Source organism: Aulonocara stuartgranti (assembly GCF_965226115.1).
Source record: "Aulonocara stuartgranti genome assembly, chromosome: 2".
Taxonomy (NCBI): domain Eukaryota; kingdom Metazoa; phylum Chordata; class Actinopteri; order Cichliformes; family Cichlidae; genus Aulonocara; species Aulonocara stuartgranti.
In genome coordinates, this window is record NC_138940.1 from 13,583,505 (window position 1) to 13,607,500 (window position 23,996).

General features: G+C 39.1%; 1 protein-coding gene and 2 long non-coding RNA genes across 4 annotated transcripts in view; 1 reads left to right on the forward strand and 2 right to left on the reverse strand.

The window, feature by feature from the left end:
• Positions 1 to 23,996, forward strand: part of LOC309717559 — a 207,798-nt gene that overhangs the window by 10,548 nt on the left and 173,254 nt on the right. The gene's annotated exons all lie outside the window — the stretch shown is intronic.
• LOC309716884 (NACHT, LRR and PYD domains-containing protein 3-like) lies at positions 245 to 18,016 on the reverse strand. Of its 2 annotated transcripts, XM_082550973.1 has the most exons (13): positions 17,957 to 18,016; positions 10,217 to 10,353; positions 9,997 to 10,110; positions 9,091 to 9,165; positions 8,943 to 9,006; positions 8,570 to 8,786; positions 6,607 to 8,410; positions 6,309 to 6,482; positions 4,630 to 4,803; positions 2,855 to 3,028; positions 2,160 to 2,333; positions 1,678 to 1,724; positions 245 to 1,551 (listed from the first exon to the last, which is right to left on the reverse strand). In XM_082550973.1, exons 1-13 carry the CDS (start codon positions 18,002 to 18,004, stop codon positions 992 to 994), a joined length of 3,762 nt encoding a protein of 1,253 aa, XP_082407099.1. In that variant the 5' UTR covers positions 18,005 to 18,016; the 3' UTR covers positions 245 to 991. The 2 variants fall into 2 exon arrangements, with proteins under 2 accessions (XP_082407099.1, XP_082407100.1); XM_082550974.1 differs by lacking the exon at positions 9,091 to 9,165.
• Positions 20,790 to 22,490, reverse strand: LOC309717626. The gene is made up of 3 exons (XR_014279765.1): positions 22,329 to 22,490; positions 22,166 to 22,212; positions 20,790 to 20,877 (listed from the first exon to the last, which is right to left on the reverse strand). It is a non-coding gene; the product is annotated as an uncharacterized lncRNA (long non-coding RNA).

The window sequence follows — 23,996 nt, forward strand, 5'->3', positions numbered from 1 at the left end:
TAGTGAAAAATACCAAAAGACATAGCCGTCATTAGCAGAAATAGCAGAATAGTTTAAAATTTGAACGGTGAAAATAGCACAAAAATTGTGGAAGTAGATCCACGGCGAAAAGTGTACGGAAACATCAAGAAGGAACTCAATAGTGTGGATGCTTCCACACAATAAAAAAAAAAGTTACACTTCCTCAGAATTTTATGTGTTTTCATCTTATCTTTAATAAATATTATGTTTAAATAGTTTGCGGATTGCTTTCTATGTTCATTTACATTTTATACAAGTACTTTTTGAAAACACCTCTACAAGTATACTGTTAAAAAAATATGAAAATATTAACATTTTTACAACATGGTAACAACATAACAAACACGTTTACAGCCTGGTTACAACAACTGTTTTGCTAATTCCCTCCTTTAATAAATGTATAAGGGGGTATCCAGTGCAGCCAGCAGTCAGTTTGTGCATGACAGATAAAAAGTGCTTATAAACATAGATTAAAGCGCTGCATGAATATTTGTGAGTGAATGTGGCTAATAGTGAAACTCACTTTGAATGCTCAGTTAGTGTAGAAAAATACTACAAGTACCAGTGCGTTCATTAAAAGTGTTACACAAGAAATCTTTAGACTCTGATATTACTAAGTAATAATTAGCAGGAATCTGTTTCTTTCCAGGACACGCTCACAACCAAACTCAGTAAGCCTATCTGTCTCGTCAAAATGGAAAACAATAAACAAATGCATTTTGTTGTTGAGTGACTAATCACCAGGTGGCAGCAATTATAACTCTTACTGTCTTTATCCTTTGCTTTTAAGGACACAAGAACAACATTCAGTCACATGTGAGTTGAAAGACAGCTCAAATGTGAATCTGTGTAATGAAAAGATATACTTGATGTACATCTGGATTTGCTCTGTAGTACTGGGTCTGTAGCTGTGTGTGATCCTGACCAGTGTGACACAGTCAACAGTCTGAGTTTATTTAACAAAAGTGAATTATTTCTGCAAAGAACACAAACGTACCGAGGAAGCCAGTGATAAGTAAGACCAAGACCAGAGTCCAAACCCAGGATACAGAGGTTCATCAAACGTGGTGTTGAAGGTGTGGAGGTGGATCAGCTTGTCAGAGGAGACTCTGTAAAAAGACAGAATGCCAGCAGGACAGTCCACATACACTGCTACTCTGCCAGAGACAGAGGAAGAAGAGGAACAGGAAGAGATGGATGTTCCTTTTGTATCATGCCAGATAGAGTAACCACCATCGGTGAACAGACTCCAGGACTGAGGATTCCCTCCAAACCAACTGTCATTTCTTTCTCCTCTCCTGCTGATTCTCTTGTAACTCACTGATATATGCACACCTCCACTCCACTCAACCTCCCAGTAACAGCGGCCAGTCAGACCATCTCTGCACAGCAGCTGATGATTCTGGTCAAATCGGTCTGGATGATCAGGATATGACTGATTTTCTTTCACATATGTCACATTCCTGTTGTTGTCAGACAGTTTAAGGTTTCTGTTTACTGTATCTGTGTTGACTGTGAGCTCACAGAAATCTAATGAAGACAAAAGGACATAATCTGCTCATTATTACCTTTTCATGAAAACTAACGTTGGAGATCATCTTCATCCACAGTAAGTTTTGGTCATTTTAATTTTGACTCATTTTAAAACATACTTACACTTCCTCAGACCTTGTCTGAGCCACTGGACACCAGCAGGCTCCAACCTGAAAGGAGGAGGACTGTCAGGACCAACACAGTCTTTTCACAATGCACTTTCATCCACACACTTCACTTATTTACTGCCAGTGTTGGAGTAATAACTGTGTTCTTCACAAATGCATTTTACATCAGTATGGAACACTTGTAAACAAGCTGAATACACAGGATTAAAGTCTATTTGATCTGTTCTTCTTTGAGTTACCATTCATTTATTTTTACTGTTATCATCACTTTACTATTTCATGAAGTACATGAAATGTCGCTCTACAAATAAAGGTCAGATCCACAATTTGTACACACTAAATCTGTTGCCTTGTTTCTTCTAATAAAGTAATGAAGCATTCATACAGTAACTATCCAGTTAATCTACTTATGGCTATACCTATTTAGCTTTTTTCTCCTCTTTGTCATTATCTTTGAGTGCAATACATTTTCCATACTTGAGACTCTGTAGTCTCCAACAGGGATCTTCAAGTCCAGAAGATAGCAGCCTTTTTCCTGAGTCTCCTGGGTGATTGTAGCTCAGGTCCAGCTCCCTCAGATGAGAGGGGTTAGAAGTCAGGGCTGAGGCTAGAGAAGCACAGCCTTCCTCTGTAATCAAACAGCCTGATATCCTGAGAACACACAAAGAAATTAAATATTTTATCCCTTTTTTTCTGTAATGCAGTGACCATTACTGTTAAATTACCATTGCTATTTTCATCTGCAAGTATTCATATTTGGCAGTATGGATCTGTTCTGCCAAGTGGCATGAAGAGTGCAGCAACTGCGGGAAGGTTAAAGCTGCCTATATTATATGTCATAAATGAGTTTTGGGCTAGTATTAAAACAAGCTGACCAACACTATAAATTTTCCGTTTTGACATAAATACAATATTTTAATTTATTTTAATGATAAAGAGCTGTTGCTCTCAGAGAAATAGATTCATATCTAAACAATAATAAAAGCCACTGTATAGAAATGTGCCAAGGTGTGTTTTAGACTGGACTAGACTGTTGAGATGTTGAAATCAACAAAGGTACCTGAAAAATGGTACCATAGGAAGAAACAGAATAGATGTGCAACTGGTATGACACACAAAAAGATTATACTAAATTTAAAGATGACCATTTGATTAGGTTAGAGAAACCTGACCTGAGAGTTTCCAGTCTACAGTGTGGATTCTTCAGTCCTATCAACAGCAATTTTACTCCTGAATCTTGCAGGTTGTTATTATTCAGATCCAGCTCTCTGAGACTAGAGGATTGCAAGCTAAGAACTGAGGACAGGGCTGCACAGCTTGCTTCAGAGAGGTTACAGACACTCAGTCTAAAGAGACAATAAGAGAAATAACATTTTAAGTGAAACAAGTTATCAAGATCTTATCACATTTTTGGGGTGTTTACTTGTAAAAATAAATAGCCCAATTAAATACCTTCGGTATAGTCAATACTAGACAGTAAAGAAATATATAGACTAGTGCCATAATGCCATAACCGCAAAACACGGCAAATCTTCGTTAGCGAGTTAGCACGCATTGTCCTGTTAATGGGGCTGCACAGAGCTTATATTATATTTTTACATAGTGTGGTGCCATTTTTGGGAGCATTTCAAGTTGCTATACATCAATACAACAATTATAGCCCAGATTTTAATAAATATTATTAAAATCTGGGCTATAATTGTTGTATAACTGTATAATTGTATAATTGCTGTATAATTGCTGAAAATGGCACCACACTATGTAAAAATATAATATAAGCTCTGGCGGACTTGGTTCCATGGTAGGTCTTAAAGGGTTAATAGAACTATTTTATCACAGTCATGCTAAACACCAGATGACTGTATAATGTCAGACTGTACTGTCTATATTAGTGCTGTCAGCGTTAATCTCATTAAAATGAACTTAACGCCATAACCGCATTAACGCGGAAAATCTCAGTTAGCGAGTTAGGGCGGATTGCCCCATGCCCCATTTTTGGGAGCATTTCAAGTTGCTATACAGCAATACAACCATTATAGCCCAAACTTTAATAATATGTCTGCATTAGGTGCATAGTAATTACATAAATTGCAAAAAAGTGCAATAAACTACAAAAAAATTGAAATTCGTTTTTGCTTTTTTAACATATATTTCTAGTTAGAGAAATTTAAGAGGCTTATCCCTCAAAACTGTAAATACAAAAAAGTTGCACAAAATAGTTTCCTACCACAGGAAATTTATTTTGAGTGTCTTCATAGTTTTATTTTTGAAATACACCAATTTTTATATACTGCAGGAAAAACGAAAATAAATATTATACTGCAAATTTGCAAAAAAGCAGCATATGCATCAAAATAAGCTATTTCCAGCAGTGCAATTTGAGTCCTAAGCATCCCAGAAAAGACACAGAAAGTCATAAAGTCAAAGATAACTTTTAAAAGCACCAGTATAGGCCCTGAGGCCCTGATGGTAAAAAAAAAAAAACTACATTTCCGCGAAAATGACGTCACTTCCGATTTTGGGCAGGTAATGGCGGACATGCAAAAGTTCGCGCTGACGTCTATTCCAACGTAGGAAGTGTTATGAACAGCTGATCGGATCGGCAAAGCGTGTTTCTGGAATATTATGTTTTTGTTGCTGCAAGTGCTTTTTATGCAGTTTTTGCAAAGCTGTATGTGGAAGGAAACTGTGACCTAGGACAAGTTGATGGCATAAGATGTAAGTACAACTCCTCCGGTTTCATATGCAAAAAAAATTATTGCGCTAGCTTACGTGGTTGCAGAGCTACCGGGATTTAAAAATAGTTACGCAAAACAGAGCGTGCCCGCTCCGACCGGCTCCAAACGGTTAACTAAATTGACTTTATTGGTGATACTGGAGATAGTATTGAAACAACTTCTTTTCCCCTAACTGTTTTCCCTAGAGCAGCACTGTACTGCAATCTGACCTGAGAGTTTCTAGCGTGCAGGAAGGACCCTGCAAGCCACAAGACAGTAGTTCCACTCCTGAATCCTGCAGGTCGTTGTTACTCAGGTCCAGCACTCTCAGGCTGCAAGTTTGGGAGCTGAGAACTGAGGCCAGGGAACCAACATTTCGTTCTGTTATGAAACAGCCATTCAGCCTGAAGAAAATGATGAATAGTAATATTTGTGTTAAAGTGACATGTCAGTCGTTTTTGAATAAGATGTAATCCTATCTACCCGTCTAATCTATCTAAAAGTGGCACTAACTCTTACATATTCCACATTACTATTGTTTGAAGAACAGAAAACACGAAAATCATGAAAGCATAAAATTATCAATGAGAGACCATAACTGCGTGTGAGATAATATATGAAAAAAAAGGTAGGTATTCCCCCAGCGTGTCCTTGGTCTCCCCAGGGGCCTCCTTCTCGTGTGACATGCCTGGAACACCTCATGCAGAAGGTGCCCAGGAGAATCTTAATTAGATGGCCAAAGCACCGCAACTGTCTCTTTTCAACGTGGAGGAGTAGTGGCTCTACTCTGAAACCCTCTTGACTGAACTCCTCACCCTATCACTAAGGAAGACGCCAGCCACCTTTACATGAAGCTAATTTCTGCTGCTTGTATCTGTGATATCATTCTTTCTGTCAATAAACAGAGCTTGTGGTGAAAGGTGAGTATAGGGATAAACCGTTAAATTGACAGCTCTGCTGTTGTGATCAGCTCTCTCTTTACATGACAAACTGGTACAGCATCCCCATCACTCTCTGACTGCTTGATACCTCGGTCAATCTCTCACTCCCCTCTCCCTTCAGTCCCCTCTCTCCTCAAGGATCGCAAGCAGAGGAGTTTAAGACCCTGAAATACTTAAACTCCTCTGCTTTGGGGCAGAAACTCATCTCTGACCTGGAGTGAGCACTCCACCCTTTTTTGGCTGAGGACCGGATTGCAAATCACACTCTGCTGCAAATCACACCAGTGAGAGCTCGAGACCACCACCTGAGGCCAACAACAACAAGGCAACATCCTCTTCTAAAAGCAGAGATGAGATTCTGAGGCCACCAAAGTGGAAGCCTTCTGTCACTTGGCTACAACTAGAAATTCTGTCCATAAAAATTATGAATGTATTCAGTGACAAAGGGCTGAGTCAGACACCCACTGAGAATAAGTTCGACTTACTGCCAAAAGATCAGACCAAGCTCCAAGTTTTTGCTTCAGCTACCGCCTATTCCACATTCTGCTTGGACTACCAGTACCTATCAGCAGCCTCCAAAGTCCCACAGACTAAAAAGGAAGGAGCTGGAGGGAGAGTGTTTGGTGGTCGGGCCTTAGCCCATGGGGCCTGGCCGGGTGCAGCCCAAAAAAGCAATATGGGCTTCCTGTCCTGTAAGCCCACCACCCACAGGAAGTGCCAAAGAGGTCAGGTGAAATGGGTGTTGGGCGGTAGAACTTTTCAGTCAAACATCTAAATCATTCAATTCAAGTGTTTCAATCATTTCCATAGCCACAGGTGTATAAAATTAAGCATCTAAGCATGTAGACTGGTACGACAAACATTTGTCCAATCCAGATGCAAAATTTCCTCACTACTAAAAATTCCACAATCAACTGCAAAATGGGATTTTCTTTCTTTTAGGTAAGGCAGAACTATATCCATCTGACCTGAGATTGTCTAGCATACACTGTGGACTCCCAAGTCCAGCAGATAATATCTTCAATCCTGAATCCTGGGGGTTGTTGTTACTCAGGTCCAGTTCTCTCAGTCTAGAAGACTCAGAAGTAAAAACTGAAGACAAGGCCTCAAAACTTCTCTTTGCAAGGGTGCAGAAAGTCAATCTAGGTAAAACAACATAGGAAAGACATTTATTTAGCCTTATTTTCTGTTTCACAGAGAAGACTATTCACTAATTTCAAATATCTATACACTTTGTTTTCAATACATGTGTACCTGTGTACTTACACGGCTTTTCTTGAGGCTTTGACCACAGGCAACAGCCTTAGAAGAGCCTCCTCTGAAGCAGAGTATTTCTTCAGGTTAAACACATCCAGATCATTTTCTGATGACAGTAAGATGAAGACCAGAGCTGACCACTGAGCTGGAGACAGTTTATCTATAGAGAGACTTCCTGATCTCAGAGACTGTTGGATCTCCTCCACAAGAGAACGATTGTTCAGTTCATTGAGACAGTGGAAGAGATTGATGCTTTTCTCGGCAGACAGATTCTCACCAATTTTCTTCTTAATGTGCTGGATTGTTTCCTGATTGCTCTCAAAATGTCTTTTTGTGTCTGTCAGTAAGCCTTGAAGGAGACCCTGATTGGTCTGAGTTGAAAGACCCAGGAGGAATCGGAGAAACAAGTCCAGGTGTCCATTCGGACTTTCCAAGGCCTTGTCAATAGCACTCTGGTGGAGATATTTTAAATAATTTCTTTCTTTAAACAGTTTAGACCATAAAGGCATTTTTAGCTGATCTTCCAGCACATTAATACCAGAGTTGATGAAGGTCAGATGGACATGAAGAGCAGCCAGAAACTCCTGAACACTCAGATGGACGAAGCAAAACACCTTGTCCTGGTACAGTCCGCTCTCCTCTTTAAAGATCTGTGTGAACACTCCTGAGTACACCGAGGCTGCTCTGATATCGATGCCACACTCCGTCAGGTCTGATTCATAAAAGATCAGGTTTCCTTTTTGTAACTGGTCAAAAGCCAGTTTTCCCAGAGATTCAATCATCTTCTTGCTCTCTGAATTCCAGTGTGGATCTGTTTCAGCATCACCATGATACTTGATCTTCCTTACTTTAGACTGAACCACCAGGAAATAGATGTACATCTCAGTCAGAGTCTTTGGTAGCTCTGCTCCCTCTCTAGTCTTCCGTACATCGTCCAGAACTGTAGCAGTGATCCAACAGAAAACTGGGATATGGCACATGATGTGGAGGCTCCGTGATGACTTGATGTGGGAAACAATGCTTGTGGCCTGGTCTTCATTTTTGAATCTCTTCCTGAAGTACTCCTCTTTTTGTTCATCGGTGAACCCTCTGACTTCTGTCACCATGTCAACAAACTCAGGAGGAATCTGATTGGCTGCTGCAGGCCGTGTGGTTATCCAGAGGTGAGCATAGGGAAGCAGATTACCCCTGATGAGGTTTATTAGCAACACATCCACTGAGGCAAATTGTGTAGCACCAGTCAGGATCTCAGTGTTGTGAAAGTCCAGAGAAAATCGACACTCGTCCAGACCATCAAAGATGAACATGACCCGAAACTCATCAAAGCTGCAGATTCCTGCTTTTTTTATGTCAGTAAAGAAGTGATGAACAAGTTCCACCAAGCTGAACTTTTTCTCTTTCAGTACATTCAGCTCTCTGAAAGTAAATGGAAATGTGAACTGGATGTCCTGGTTGCTTATGTTTTCAGTCCAGTCCAGAGTGAACTTCTGAGTTAAGACTGTTTTCCCAATGCCGGCCACTCCCTTTGTGAGCACTGTTCTGATCTCTTCCTTTTTTCCAGGTAAACCTTTAAAAATGTCTTCTCGTTTGATTGTTGTTTCTTGCCTGTCTACTTTCCTGGATGATGTTTCAAGCTGTCTGATTTCATGTTCATTATTGACCTCTGTAATATCCCCATCTGTAATGTAGAGTTCAGCGTAGATCTGATTCAGATGGGTAGGGTTTCTTGCTTTAGCAATGCCCTCAAGCACACACTGAAATTTCATCTTCAGACTGTATTTAAATTTATGCTGACAAACTGCAGCATGGCATTCTGAAAGAACACACACAAAGCAGGATTTTTAGAAGTACAAAGGTACATCAAACCTACCACCAATTATGCATTCTCCTAAAGCATGAGTATTTGAATCTATCAGTCGATCAGCCATTTAGTCTTCATTCAGTGGGGTAAATCTTTGGAAGATTGTCTTACTGCTCTGTAGACAGTCAGCCAGCTTCCCCTGGTTCATTTTTCTTAGGAAGTGCAGCGTGCTGCACTTCCTTAGAAATGAGTCTTTCTGCTGTTTGTCGTCACACCCCAAAAATCTGTCATCCTCACACTCATTGCCTTCTGAGTTATCTGGACTCACACTCTTCTGCAGGTTTTTCAGTTCATTTTTCCCAAAAGGGATAATATTGTCCTCCAGTTGCTGTAATAGAACATAAATGAAGAATACAATTAGACTAATGAAGCCACACATCAGATCTATGGTGGCCAGACTGGCAAACCACAGGTTTGCAAAATATAGCATGGGTATGTCTGTGAACTGACCATATTTAAAATATTAGTTTTAACATGGACAAACCATAAATTTGGAGTCCACGTCATACTGATGACTTTGATCCTCTGAGTTCTCCCAGTCCTCAATCCTGTGGATGAACCATAAAATAATTAGCTTATATTATCTCTCATTAAATAGCATAAATAGGAATAAATGCTTAAAAAAAGTAAACCTTTTTCCTTGTTCTGATAAGGGTTTACTTTTCCAGGTCCCACATCTATAGAGTCCAGATTCTACAAAGATGTGCCTGCCAACATTATTTAGCACTATAACTTATTAGCACTATAACTTATTAGAGTCGCCCTAAAATCAGAACGTCCATGCCCCTTTCAGGGTGAAAACAAGGTGCTATAGCAGCTTTCAAAGAAGCACACTGAACTGTTTAAGAACTTCACTACAAAACATAATTGCTACAGTTAATCATGTTTTCTGTGCAGCAGGGAAACAAAAGGACAAGCATTACAACTGATATATATTTTTTTTAAATTTACGCTGCTCCTACAACATGTAGATGTCTACCTGCAAAGATCTGCATAGCATCAAATCAATGAATCCGGACCAAGCTTGACATTATGCTGTCCCACCTAATCCTTGAACCACTAGAAATGCCTAATGATTTTAACACATGTTAATTTGTTATCCTCCTCTATGGGTGCAATAACTGCTCCTGGTTCTACACAGTTTGTCTATCCTTGTATTGTAAGCAGGGAGAAATAGCAAATGATGACCAAACCAGTTCAATTGGTGGAAAGATTATGACAATATCCTTATATCATCATCTCCCTGAGACATTATGACTCCAAAAAGTTTGAGTTTTAAACTGTGAGGGAAGAAGTATAGATCAAGGAGGCTCATGAGAGACAAATTAGATTTAAAAAAAGTTTGTATCTTTAACTAAAACGTACACTGTGCTTGAAGCTTTCTGACAGCAGGAAATATGGATTCCTAATATCAGTGTGTGTGTCTATGTGTGTGTTAGTTGTGTACATTAGCAAAGCTCTCCTGCCCTGTCACCAGATGTAAGAACCATTACACAACAATTCAAAGACACATCAGAGACATTTTACTGACAGCTTACTTCAGCTCATCAGGATCTTGCTTTTTAAACTTATAAATCATGCTTTTTGACTTGTTGCTGTTGAAGGAGACACAGCTGGGTGAAGATCCAGAAGATTGTAGTCTGTGATCAATCCTGAAATGAAAAAGCAATGATAAATGTTAATAAATGACTTTCTGTAAATATTAATTTTTTTAAAATAAAAAAAAGTATTGTGTCTAAAATTCCTCTCCAAATTTACCTTCCATCAGCAATTTTTTTAAAATAAGACTCCATTGGCTGGTCAGTTTTCATGGACACAGAATTTAGTTTATTTCCAGTTTCAGGTCCAGCAGGTCCATTAGAGTGTGGCATGTGCTGCTGCTGCTGCTGCTCAGGCTTCAATACAAAGGACACACAGAGCAGGGATTGTGAATGATAATCAGGTGCTGAGCTCTGATACAGAGAAGATAAATAAATATAAATAAATATAAAAAATACAAAAATAAGTTGACCAATATTATACGTGTATGTAGAAAGGAGTATTATAGTAAAATATTGAACAACAATAAACATAATATGAAGGGAATATGGGATGTTTTAAACGGTATCATTAAAAATAATTCTGGACAACAAAGTTATCCTCAATACTTTATCGACAATGGCAATATTATGGAAAACACTGCTGATAAGGTCAACAGCTTTAATCATTATTTTGTAAATATTGGACCAAAACTGGCAGAACAAATTCCTGAGTCCATCAGTAGACTGTAGTGAAAACCTGATTGATAGGAACCCTAACTCAATGTTCCTCACATCAGTGGAGGAAAAAGAAATAATTGACATTGTACATACAGTGGGGCAAAAAAGTATTTAGTCAGCCACCGATTGTGCAAGTTCCCCCACTTAAAATGATGACAGAGGTCAGTAATTTGCACCAGAGGTACACTTCAACTGTGAGAGACAGAATGTGAAAAAAAAATCCATGAATTCACATGGTAGGATTTGTAAAGAATTTATTCGTAAATCAGGGTGGAAAATAAGTATTTGGTCACCTCAAACAAGGAAAATCTCTGGCTCTCACAGACCTGTAACGTCTTCTGTAAGACGCTTTTCTGTCCCCCACTCGTTACCTGTATGAATAGCACCTGTTTGAACTCATCATCTGTTTAAAAGACACCTGTCCACAGCCTCAAACAGTCAGACTCCAAACTCCGCCATGGCCAAGACCAAAGCGCTTTCAAAGGACACCAGGAAAAGTATTGTAGACCTGCACCAGACTGGGAAGAGTGAATCTACAATAGGCAAGCAGCTTGGTGTGAAAAAATCAACTGTGGGAGCAATCATCAGAAAATGGAAGACATACAAGACCACTGATAATCTCCCTCGATCTGGGGCTCCACGCAAGATCTCATCCAGTGGGGTCAAAATGATCATGAGAACGGTGAGCAAAGATCCCAGAACCACACGGGGGGACCTGGGAGATTGACCTGCAAAGAGCTGGGACCAAAGTAACAAAGGTCACCATCAGTAACAAACTACAACGGCAGGGAATCAAATCCCGCAGTGCCAGACGTGTTCCGCTGCTGAAGCCAGTGCATGTCCAGGCCCGTCTGAAGTTTGCCAGAGAGCACATGGATGATACAGCAGAGGATTGGGAGAATGTCATGTGGTCAGATGAAACCAAAGTAGAACTTTTTGGTATAAACTCAACTCGCCGTGTTTGGAGGAAGAAGAATACTGAGTTGCATCCCAAGAACACCATACCTACTGTGAAGCAAGGGGGTGGAAACATTATGCTATGGGGCTGTTTTTCTGCCAAGGGGACAGGACGACTGATCCGTGTTAAGGACAGAATGAATGGGGCCATGTATCGTGAGATTTTGAGCCAAAACCTCCTTCCATCAGTGAGAACTTTGAAGATGAAACGAGGCTGGGTCTTCCAACATGACAATGATCCAAAACACACCGCCCGGGCAACAAAGGAGTGGCTCCGTAAGAAGCATTTGAAAGTCCTGGAGTGGCCTAGCCAGTCTCCAGACCTCAACCCCATAGAAAATCTGTGGCGGGAGTTGAAAGTCCGTGTTGCTCGGCGACAGCCCCAAAACATCACTGCTCTCGAGAAGATCTGCATGGAGGAATGGGCCAAAATACCAGCTACTGTGTGTGCAAACCTGGTAAAGACCTATAGTAAACGTTTGACCTCTGTTATTGCCAACAAAGGTTATGTTACAAAGTATTGAGTTGTATTTTGTTATTGACCAAATACTTATTTTCCACCCTGATTTACGAATAAATTCTTTACAAATCCTACCATGTGAATTCATGGATTTTTTTTTCACATTCTGTCTCTGACAGTTGAAGTGTACCTCTGGTGCAAATTACTGACCTCTGTCATCATTTTAGGTGGGGGAACTTGCACAATCGGTGGCTGACTAAATACTTTTTTGCCCCACTGTATGTGTAAATATAAAACATCTACTGATTGTAATGATATTGACATGAAAATCGTCAAGAAGGTCATTGAAGGAATTGTAGGACCTCTAACATATATTTGCAACTTATCATTTCAGACGGGAAAAGTGCCAAACGAAATGAAAATAGCTAAAGTTGTGCCGCTGTATAAAACCGGGGATAGACGCCACTTCACAAATTACAGGCCTGTTTCTTTACTACCTCAATTCTCCAAAATCCTAGAAAACCTGTTTAATAAACGATTAGACAAATTATTAGATAAATATAAATTACTCTCTGACAGTCAATATGGATTCAGATCAAAAAGATCAACATCTCTGGCATTAATCGAATCAATTGAGGAGATTACAAATGCTATAGATCAGAAACAGTATGCAGCTGGAGTATTTCTGGATCTCAAGAAAGCATTCGACACTATCAATCATGACATATTAATTAATAAACTGGAACGGTACGGGATCAGGGGGGTTGTACTGCAATGGGTGAAAAATTATTTAAGTGACAGGAAACAATTTGTGAAGCTGGGTGTCCATTCCTCATCATGCTTGGACATTGCTTGTGGTGTTCCACAAGGCTCTGTACTGGGTCCAAAATTATTTATTATTTATATAAATGATATTTGTAAGGCATCTGATATATTAAAATTAGTATTATTTGCAGATGACACAAATATTTTTTGTTCTGGGGGGAATCTAAAGGAGCTGCTGGATACAATTACTTCAGAAATGTGCAAAATTAAAAAATGGTTTAACAGGAACAAACTATCGCTAAATCGAAGTAAAACTAAAATTATCTTATTTGGGAATTCCCTTAGAAATGCACAAGTGCAGATTCATTTAGATGGTGTGGAAATTGAAAGAGTACTTGAACATAAGTTTCTTGGTGTGATTATAGATGATAAATTAAACTGGAAGTCTCATATAAATCATATACATAACAAAATTTCAAGAAGTGTCTCAATCTTGAGTAAAGTAAAACACATTCTGGACCACAAATCACTCCACATTCTCTATTGTTCCCTGACTGCACTGTATTTGCACTACTGTGCAGAGGTTTGGGGCAATACTTACAAATGTTCGCTATCATCAATCTTTATATTACAAAAAAGGGCCATAAGGATAATCCATAAAACTGGTTACAGAGATCATACAAATCCACTATTCTTAAAATCAAAAATTCTAAAATTCACAGATCTGGTTCATTTTCTCACTGCACAAATTATATATAAAGCAATAAATAACCTGCTTCCTGACAATATTCTAAAAATGTTTTCTAAAAGGGAACGGGGATACAATTTGAGGGGGTAATTAAATTTAAAACATCCTCGTATCCGTACAACATTAAAAAGTTTTTGCATCTCTGTGTGTGGAGTGAAGCTGTGGAACAGACTAAGTAAAGATATGAAGCAATGTCCAAGCATGGCACAGTTTAAAAAGTGGTTTAAGGATATGGTTTTTACAGGGTACAGGGAAAAGGTAGAGATTTGATAGGGTGTTCTTGTCTAATATTTTCATGTGTGTGCGGGTGCACGGGTATGTTGGTATGGGTATATATATATATATATATATATATATATATATATATATATATATATATATATATATATATATATATATATATATATATATACATATATACATATATATATATATATATATATATATATATACGTATATATATATATACATATATACATATATATATATATATATACGTATATATATATATATATATATATATATGCTTCTATCTATCCATACATACTTATATACACATACGCACATATGCACATTTTCAATAACCCCATTAACACCTCAAGGATACACAACCTACAATATATATATATATATATATATATATATATACGTATATATATATATATATATATATATATATACACGTATATATATATATATATATACACATATATACGTATATATATATATATATATACGTATATATATATATATATATATATATATATATATATATATATATATACACATATATACGTATATACGTATATATATATATATATATATATATATATACACATATATACGTATATACGTATATATATATATATATATATATATATATATATATATATATATATATATATATATATATATATATATATATTTGTAGGTTGTGTATCCTTGAGGTGTTAATGGGGTTATTGAAAATGTGCATATGTGCGTATGTGTATATAAGTATGTATGGATAGATAGAAGCATATATGTATATATATATATATAAAAAAAAAATTACACATAACATATAATGTATTTGCAAGGAGGTATTTCTGTAGTCTATTGATACTAGATAGTGGAAAAGGGGTGGGATTAAATAAGCTTATGCTTCTTCCTGCTCCTTTTTGAACATGAACGTTATTTGGAGTTGTGGTTGCTCGTTTTCCTTTTGTTTTGCTTTGTTCATTTGTCTCTTTTAATTCTATTTTGTTTTACTTTTTCAACATGTTCAAAATAAAGATTCAATCAATCAATCGAAGGGTCGTGGATAGTTAGAGATCCAAGTCATACCCAAGCCTAGACCTTCACACAAACATCAAGCTGGGGGGAGAGTCACATTATACCTCTTACTCGATTAAAGCTATCAAGCACTGCAGCAGCTTATTGACCTCAGCACTGAGAACATGCAGGTGAAAGTTTTCACTCAAATAAACTCTCAAATAACTTCATGTGTCTTGAACAGATCTGTTACATAACATAATGAAACGTCTGTCAATGGAGCTGATAATGTGATTCAGATCTTTTATTATTAAACGCTTTCTTGAGTGATTCAAATATTATGTTACACCCGCAACAATAACACATTCACCCTCAGTTGTTTTCCTGAGAACATAATCAAACTGCTAATGTTTAACAGTAGGCTAATACCATTGCAACCAATCAGTGATCTACTCACTGGACTTTCAGACACAAAATCTATCAGTGTGCAGCTCTCTGGTGTCCCGAGCATTTCTGTATACAACAGCTGTCTTGCGCTGTATGTTAAACCTTTATAGGATGAAGCGAAGCAACACTTCTTCCTCTCTACATGCTTGCATGTTTCTCCACACCTTCGTTACATCACTGTGACCAGTTTGACAGGTTAGACTGTCTGAGCTGTGTTCAAAGAATCAGATATTATAATGAGAAATGACTTGTGCTTCTCAGAAACACTTATTAGTAAATATTATATCTCTACTTGGCTTTTGAATATTTGCTCTTGTATTTGCCCTTTATACATGAAAAAAATTGCGAAATACTTGTGCAGTAGTGGGACTGCGGGGGATAAATGTTGCTATCAGTGCAGTGTTCCAGAACACGCGCAGTTACTATAGCAGAGCTGTAGAAGGTTCTTAACCCATCAGCTTTATCTACTCCTTTATGCAAGGAGCACTGCCAGCACTACAAAATTACCTGCCGCAGGCCTCAGGTGTGAATGTCTCTGTACAAACAAGCACAACCACCTCGGTGGTGGATCAGTGATGGTCTTTGGAAACATATGCAGGTGAGGCAATGGCATCCCGACTGTCATGATGTGTCAGGAGGACTAACAATCACACGTTCAACTACAATAACACTGGAAATGAATCATATTCATATAAGCTTTGAGACAAGACTGAGGATTAAGATGAAGCAGTGTGAAATGTTGGTGATGACAGAAATTTAATGGATTCATAGGTAACTGTCACCTGAACACATTATAAGCAAGTGATGGGGCTAGACAGCATGGCTGTTTTAATGATTTCTGCTAAGACAAGACAATAATTACAGGCTCCAACTTAACTGCTGTGAAATCCCCAAAAAGGTTAATGAAAAAGAAACTATGCAGGAAGGTGGAGCATCCCTGGATCAGAATCAGTCTGCAAGAAATCACACCACAGGTCATTTCAACATGAATGTCCCTTAAACTACAGCCTGGAGAAAGTCCCGCTGCATTTCCCTGATCGGATCTTATCTATTTTAGTTAATACAACACAGTTACACAGCTCACGGCTGAAACCAGTTCAGTTCAGATGAAGGTGAACCCAGTTTAATGAAGATGCCATAAAATACTAGTAACTGGAATTTTGATATTGAAAATGAAAATTATCTTAACATTTTCTCCACCTTTTTAATTTTTTGAGTGTACAGTTTTAAAGTATTCAGTAACTACAGTTAAATTTAAATGAAACAGATTGTTATCATTATTATTATTAATATTATTATTATTGGTCAGGGAAAGTATGACTGGACTACTAATCTCCATGGAAACAATACCTGTCTATCCATGGCACAGTTTTTTCTGCCATGCCAGTTTTTACCACAGAGCTAAAAGAGCTAAAGTCACTATTTCAACCATGCTTGCTGCGGGGGGGCAAAATGTACAAACAACAGAAAGTTTCATCCTCTGAAGCGCAGTTTAAACCCGAGTTTAACAGCATGCTGAAGCCTCGGTCACTCTCACAAACTCACTATACACCAGCCAAAGGTTACAACAAAGCACAGAGCGGGACACTGACACACAAAACGACGTGATCATTTAATGCGAGTCCATAAGAATATAGTTCATGGTGATGATGACGATGGTGATAACCGGACGGAGATATAAAATAAACACATATACACCGATAGCTGCGTATACATATGTGCTCTAAATAAATTAATAAACACATCATGTCCGAAATGAAGTAGAAAGAAGTACGAACATACTGTAACAATGGTTAAATGTTATTTTACAGTGACATGTTGGTTATCTCTGCACGCTGTTGTTATTTCTTTAAGATAAATGTTTGGTTGTGCTGCAGGAAATAGGGAGTTAATGTGTGCAGGGAGGGGAGGGGCGTTCTTGTTGTTGTTGTGTGACTGCGGGGCTGAAGTGAAGTGTTGTACGAGGGCACTCTCCCCGGAGTTAACGGCCCGTTTTCCTGTGTTGCCGAATAAACGGACAGACTGAGATCCAACCGTCTGGTTCTTGTGAACGTTACAATACTTATAATCCATAGCCTATACTCGACAACATCATCAAGCAAAAGCATCAGGAAACGTCAAACAGTGAAAGTAAACATGACCAATAATGATACAAACAGGCTGAGTGTGTGCCTGTTTTTGATGCGTGCTTCTGATGGTGCCCTCAGCTTATTTCCTCGATCTGTTACTCGAGGGTCAGTCCGCCCGCCGTGCATGGGTGAAGAATCTAAGATGAGCTTCTTGCCATGTTTAAACTTCTTCAGGAAGTTTAAACATGGCAGATAGACACGTCATCGTATTAATAACAGCGGTTCTCTTTTCCCAAGTCCTCATCAATTATTCTACACAAATTTCTTTGATGAAAGAAAAAGCCATCGGGAGAGGACACGTGAAGTCATTTTTGGACGAATTCCAGCCCGTAGCTGATGTGTCGAATAAACAGAAGTTCTGACTCCGTTACTTGAGCATAAGTTATTTGATTATAAGTAACTTGAACATAAGTTACTAGTGTAAGTAACCGAACCACTGCTGTTGTCAACGAGCAAAGCATTCAAATCTGCACCCATTACCTTCAAATTGAGGTTTCTCACGGAGAACATCATGTGCTCGGCTGTCATTCTCACAATGAAACTGAAACACACATAACAGTGAGGCGTTTGAGGAACGTCAGAAAAGGCCAGTAGCTCTTTAAAAGATAAAAGACAAATTTACAGGTTCACAGAAACTGTTTTCACTTTCTCAGAAATGCAGCAACTTATTTCTTGAAGTCTGACAGTATTATTCAATGCATGTCTATACTCAGTATTTCTAATATAAATATCACTATGAAAAGCAGTGATATGTGTAACGTTACAGGATATATTAGTATTCTTTGAGCTGCAGCCTTAACTGGAGCCTTAGCTGGAGAAACTGATCAGGAGGGCTAGCTCTGTGGTCGGCATGAAGCTGGACACTCTGGTGACAGTGGCAGAGAAAAGGACATTAAAGAAACTGCTGGACATTATGGACAATGCTGGGCATCCTCTGCACACGGCCATAAACAACCAGAAGAGTCTGTTCAGTGACAGGTTGCTTCTCCCCAAGACAAGAACTAACAGACTTAAAAACTCCTTTGTCCCACACGCCATCAGACTGTTTAACTCCTCTCTGGAGGGGAGAGGGAGGGGAAACAGGAGGACAAAGAGGGGGGAACAACTAAGCTGTAGTGCCTCTGCACCTCACTGTACAATACCTTGTGCAATACTTTTTGTAAATAGTCAACAGTGCAATAGACTCAATACTTGAAATGTGCAATTCACTTGTATTTTTATTTTTTATTCCTATTTATTCTATTTATCCCCTTTGTATATTTTATTTATATTTGTCTCTGTATTTATATATATGTGTGTGTGTGTGTGTGTGTGTGTGTGTGTGTGTGTGTGTGTGTGTGTGTGTGTGTGTATATATATATATATATAACAGTTCTGTAACTGTAACTTTGGTCGTTGCTGTGCTTTTTTTGGAAGTCGAATTTCCCAGAGGAACCCACCCGAGGGATTAATAAAGTTCTATCTTATCTTATCTTATCTTATCTTATCTAACAGAGAAATTGTTCAAGTTTCTATATAAAAATTAAGTTGCTTCCCACATGGACATGAAAGTGGTTTATTGTTTTTCTGTTTGGCATTTCTATATTTTATCATGTCCGCTAAATCATTTTGCCCTGTATCTGTTTGCCTTTAGAGTTTATCTGCTTTATGTTTGTGGTAATTATTTTTACGGTGTACATTCATTTTGACTGCCAGGCTGTGAGCATTGTGTGACGTGCTGAGTGCAGTAAATACCAATCAGCCAATCTGATAAGACCATCTATCCATCCCTCTTCAGTATGACTGAAATCATAGTTTCTTTATTGATTAATATTGTTGCTAAAGTATGTAAATGTCAGTACAGCTGAAGCACACAAGTGAGGTCAGTCTGACGGGCTCTTCACAGTCAACTCAACACTTAGTTATTAATTTCTACTCTGCGACCAAAATACAAACTTACAGTGTTTGTCTTGAAATCTTTGCCTCTTTCTCTCGTGTAATGTATTTTTTTCTCCTTCTATGACATTCTTTTTGTCTTTAAATTAATCCTCATTTATTTTAACTTGAAGTTGTATTTACTTGTAAATGGAAAACTGGTAAAGGGACATAATCTATGAGGATCACTGCCCTCCAATGGACACAATGAGTAACTACTCTATCTTGTTAATGTTTATGTCAGAAAGATATAATTCTGATAATCAGATAATGAAAAGAACAGCGCAGTGCTAATAAAGACAAGTAATGCTCATCATTTTATTCAAAATCTACACAGAGAAATGTGATTTTAAACTGTATTCAGCTGAATCATTCGTTTTAATTCTCCTTCAGAACTTGACTGCAGTGAACGCTTAATGACGTATGTAAATCTGTTTTTAAGAACAGTTGTGCTGACAATAGATGGTGTTTCAATACCTGATCAAGAGTTGTTTTCTTTTCTTTAATACATAATCAACTGAGATACTTATATCTACCACATGCATAGTATATCCTTTGTAAAGTACCATATTAAACAATATACTTATCTTACATTAGTGTAATTATAGTGTGAATTTCACTTAGTGTTTAAAGCTTACTTTTCAGTTTTTATCCAAATATTAGTACAAAACAGTTCTGTAAGTGAAAGTTACAAAAATGCATCTTTCATCAATGAGTCCGTGTATCTGCAGTTACACAGTTTCTCTAACAGAAGGAGATTCTTCCACCTGCACAGAACACAGATGCATTGAGGAACCACATGAATGGTGCCAGATTCCACAGCCAGGAGGTTCAGTGAATGTGATGTGTTGAAGGTGTGGAGGTGGATCAAAGAGTCACTGGAGACATTGTAGAAGGACAGAGTGCCAGCAGGACAGTCCACATACACTGCTACTCGCTTAGAACCACAGGGAGGAGACGAGGAGGAGGAGGAGGGGTGTGTGGTGGGGCGTGGTCTGTGGTGCTGTGCGGACGCACCTGCACGGCATCCGCAATCACACCTGCCGTGTTAAAGCACGGGGACTCAGGGGTTGGGGTTGTGTTGTGGTGAGATGTGAATAAAGATGGCTCTAAATGATACGCCGTGGTCCCGCCGTGCCTTATTCTCGCCACAGGGTGAATGGGTGATTTTCTCTGATTGTGATACACGGCATAGCCACGGGCATTAGAGCAGTCCAGACTCCAGGACTGAGGATTCTCTCCAAATCTGCAGTTCCTTCGTTCTCCTTTCCTTCCTATTCCTCTGTATCTTACTGATATATCAACCTCACCTGTCCACTCCACCTCCCAGTAACCACATAAAACATCTTTACACAGCAGCTGACACCAGTCAAGAAATCTGTCATCATGATGAGGATAAATCAGATCGTTTCTCACCTTCCTGTTGTTTGTAGACAGTTTGAGGTTTTTGTTTATAGTGTTTGTGTCAACTATGAGTTCACAGAAATCTGTCAAGAAAAAGAGACATAATGCAGCTGCATTTATTAATCAGTTAGTCATGATTCAGAATTTATCACAAAACACAAACACCACTATTGAAGGTTACAAATGCTCTTCTTATGGCCTCTGATGGTGGACTCATTTTTGTACTTGTCCTGCTACACTTCCGTGCACCATTTAGTACTGTTGACCACAATATTTCAGAGTACACACTAACAATAAACTGGACTGAGTTAAAAAAACACCACTGCAAGTTAAAGGGAAGGGCAAGAGTCGTCTCCATTTTTTGAGGCGGCTGTCTTTTAACATCTGTTGGACAACGCTCCGGATTTTCTCTGAATCTGTTGTGGCCAATGCCCCTCTCTCTCTATGCTGTTGCATGCTGGGGCATAAACTGATGTGCAAGGCCAGTAATTTTGAGGGGACGGAGCTCCCTTAAGGTGGCACCAGAGAGGTGGATGTTATCCAAGATAAAGACAATGCTGGATAATATCTCCCACCCACTCCATGACATGCTGGCCTGTCATAGGAGCACATTCAGTGAAGGACTGAGATTACCCATAATGCACCACTGAACTACACAGGAAATCATTCCTGCCTGTCTCATATCTCACTGTACAACTCCTCCATCTGATGCACAGTACACAGTACAATAGTTAGACCGTTTTGCATATTTTCTACATTGAAATTGACAAATAACAAAGTTTTACACTTTAGAACAAAAATGTCAATCACATATATTTAAACTATGTAATATTTATTATAGAGCTATTTATATATATTAGAGCTATTGCTTATATTTAGTAACTTTGCGATCAATTGTATTACTTAATTTAGTTCAGACTGTTACTGTCCTTGTTGTCTTGCAGCAACTGCAACTGTGTAATTTCCTTAGGGATTAATAAAATATTGTGATTCTGATTGTTTTATTACAGCAATTAGAGCAGGCTGTAGGTATTACACTGCAGTGGCAGTCATACATTTTCACTGCTATGCAGACGAGACTCAACTTTATCTATTCATGAAGCCAGATAACACACACAAATGAGTTAAACTGCAGGAATGTCTTAAAGCCATAAAGATCTGAATGACCTCTAATTTTCTGCTTCTAAATTCAGATAAAACTGAGGTTATTGTACTCGGCCCTGAAAAACTTAGAAATATGGTGGCCGTTGTGGTGTGTAAACTGAAACAGAAATCTACCATCTGTTCACTTGACACTTGATAATGTCAAAATCAAAAGACAGATGAATTTTTAAAATGGGTTTTCATGAATAAAAAAAAAAAAACACTTACACTTCTTCAAACCTGGTTTCAACCACTTTGCTCCAGCAGGTTCCACCCTGAAATGACAAGTGTAAGCACCATATCGTTCAACATGTAAACAGACGTTACATCTAGTGTATCAACATCCACCGTAATTCTGCTCAGTCATTAACAATAATGTCATCTCACCAACCTTAGGGTTTCCAGTTTCCAGTGCTGGTCCTTTACTCCAGCCTGAAGCTCCACTCCTGCATCCTCTGGATGATTGTAACTCAAGTCCAGCACTTTCAGATGAGAGGGGTTGGAGTTCAGAGCTGAGGCCAGAGAAGCACAGCCATCTTTTGTGATCAAGCAGCCCGACAGCCTGCAGGCACACAAAATGGTGCAAGTCAAGCAATATATATATATATATATATATATACATATATATATACATATACACATATACACATATACATATATCTATATATATCTATATATCTATATATATCTATATCTATATATATATATATATCTATATATATCTATATCTATCTATATATATATATATATATATATATATATATATATATATATATATATAAAAAACACCCAGCGCGCCCCTGCGGGCGGTTTATCCTTCAAGCTCGGGTCATCTACCAGAGGCCTGGGAGCTTGAGGGTCCTGCGCAGTATCTTAGCTGTTCCCAGGACTGCGCTCTTCTGGACAGAGATCTCCGATGTTATTCCCGGGATCTGCTGGAGCCACTCGCCTAGCTTGGGAGTCACCGCACCTAGTGCTCCGATTACCACGGGGACCACCGTTACCTTCACCCTCCACATCCTCTCGAGCTCTTCTCTGAGCCCTTGGTATTTCTCCAGCTTCTCGTGTTCCTTCTTCCTGATATTGCTGTCATTCGGAACCGCTACATCGATCACTACGGCCGTCTTCTTCTGTTTGTCTACCACCACTATGTCCGGTTGGTTAGCCACCACCATTTTGTCCGTCTGTATCTGGAAGTCCCACAGGATCTTAGCTCGGTCATTCTCCACCACCCTTGGGGGCATCTCCCATTTTGACCTCGGGACTTCCAGGTTATACTCGGCACAGATGTTCCTGTACACTATGCCGGCCACTTGGTTATGGCGTTCCATGTATGCCTTGCCTGCTAGCATCTTGCACCCTGCTGTTATGTGCTGGATTGTCTCTGGGGCATCTTTACACAGCCTGCACCTGGGGTCTTGCCTGGTGTGATAGACCCCAGCCTCTATGGATCTTGTACTCAGAGCTTGTTCTTGTGCTGCCATGATTAGTGCCTCTGTGCTGTCTTTCAGTCCAGCTTTGTCCAGCCACTGGTAGGATTTCTGGATATCAGCCACCTCCTCTATCTGCCGGTGGTACATACCGTGCAGGGGCCTGTCCTTCCATGATGGTTCCTCGTCTCCCTCCTCTTTCTTGGGTTTCTGCTGCCTGAGGTATTCACTGAGCACTCGGTCAGTTGGGGCCATCTTCCTAATGTATTCTTGGATGTTCCTTGTCTCATCCTGGACTGTGGTGCTGACACTCACCAGTCCCCGGCCCCCTTCCTTCCGCTTAGCGTACAGCCTCAGGGTGCTGGACTTGGGGTGAAACCCTCCATGCATGGTAAGGAGCTTTCTTGTCTTTATGTCAGTGGCTTCTATCTCCTCCTTTGGCCAGCCTATTACCCCAGCAGGGTACCTGATCACGGGCAGGGCGTACGTGTTGATGGCCCGGATCTTGTTCTTACCATTCAGCTGACTCCTCAGGACTTGCCTGACCCTCTGCAGGTACTTGGTGGTTGCAGCCTTTCTAGCGGCCTCTTCATGGTTCCCATTTGCCTGCGGGATCCCCAGGTACTTGT

Coding starts and splice junctions, on each gene's coding strand:
- LOC309716884 (XM_082550973.1), bottom strand. CDS start 18,004: ATGACAGCCGAGCACATGATGTTCTCCGTGAGAAACCTCAATTTGAAG. Junction 3,029..4,629: donor TGCACGCTAGAAACTCTCAG/GTCAGATTGCAG, acceptor TTGTCTCTTTAG/ACTGAGTGTCTGTAACCTCT. Junction 1,552..1,677: donor CAGACAAGGTCTGAGGAAGT/GTAAGTATGTTT, acceptor TGTCTTCATTAG/ATTTCTGTGAGCTCACAGTC.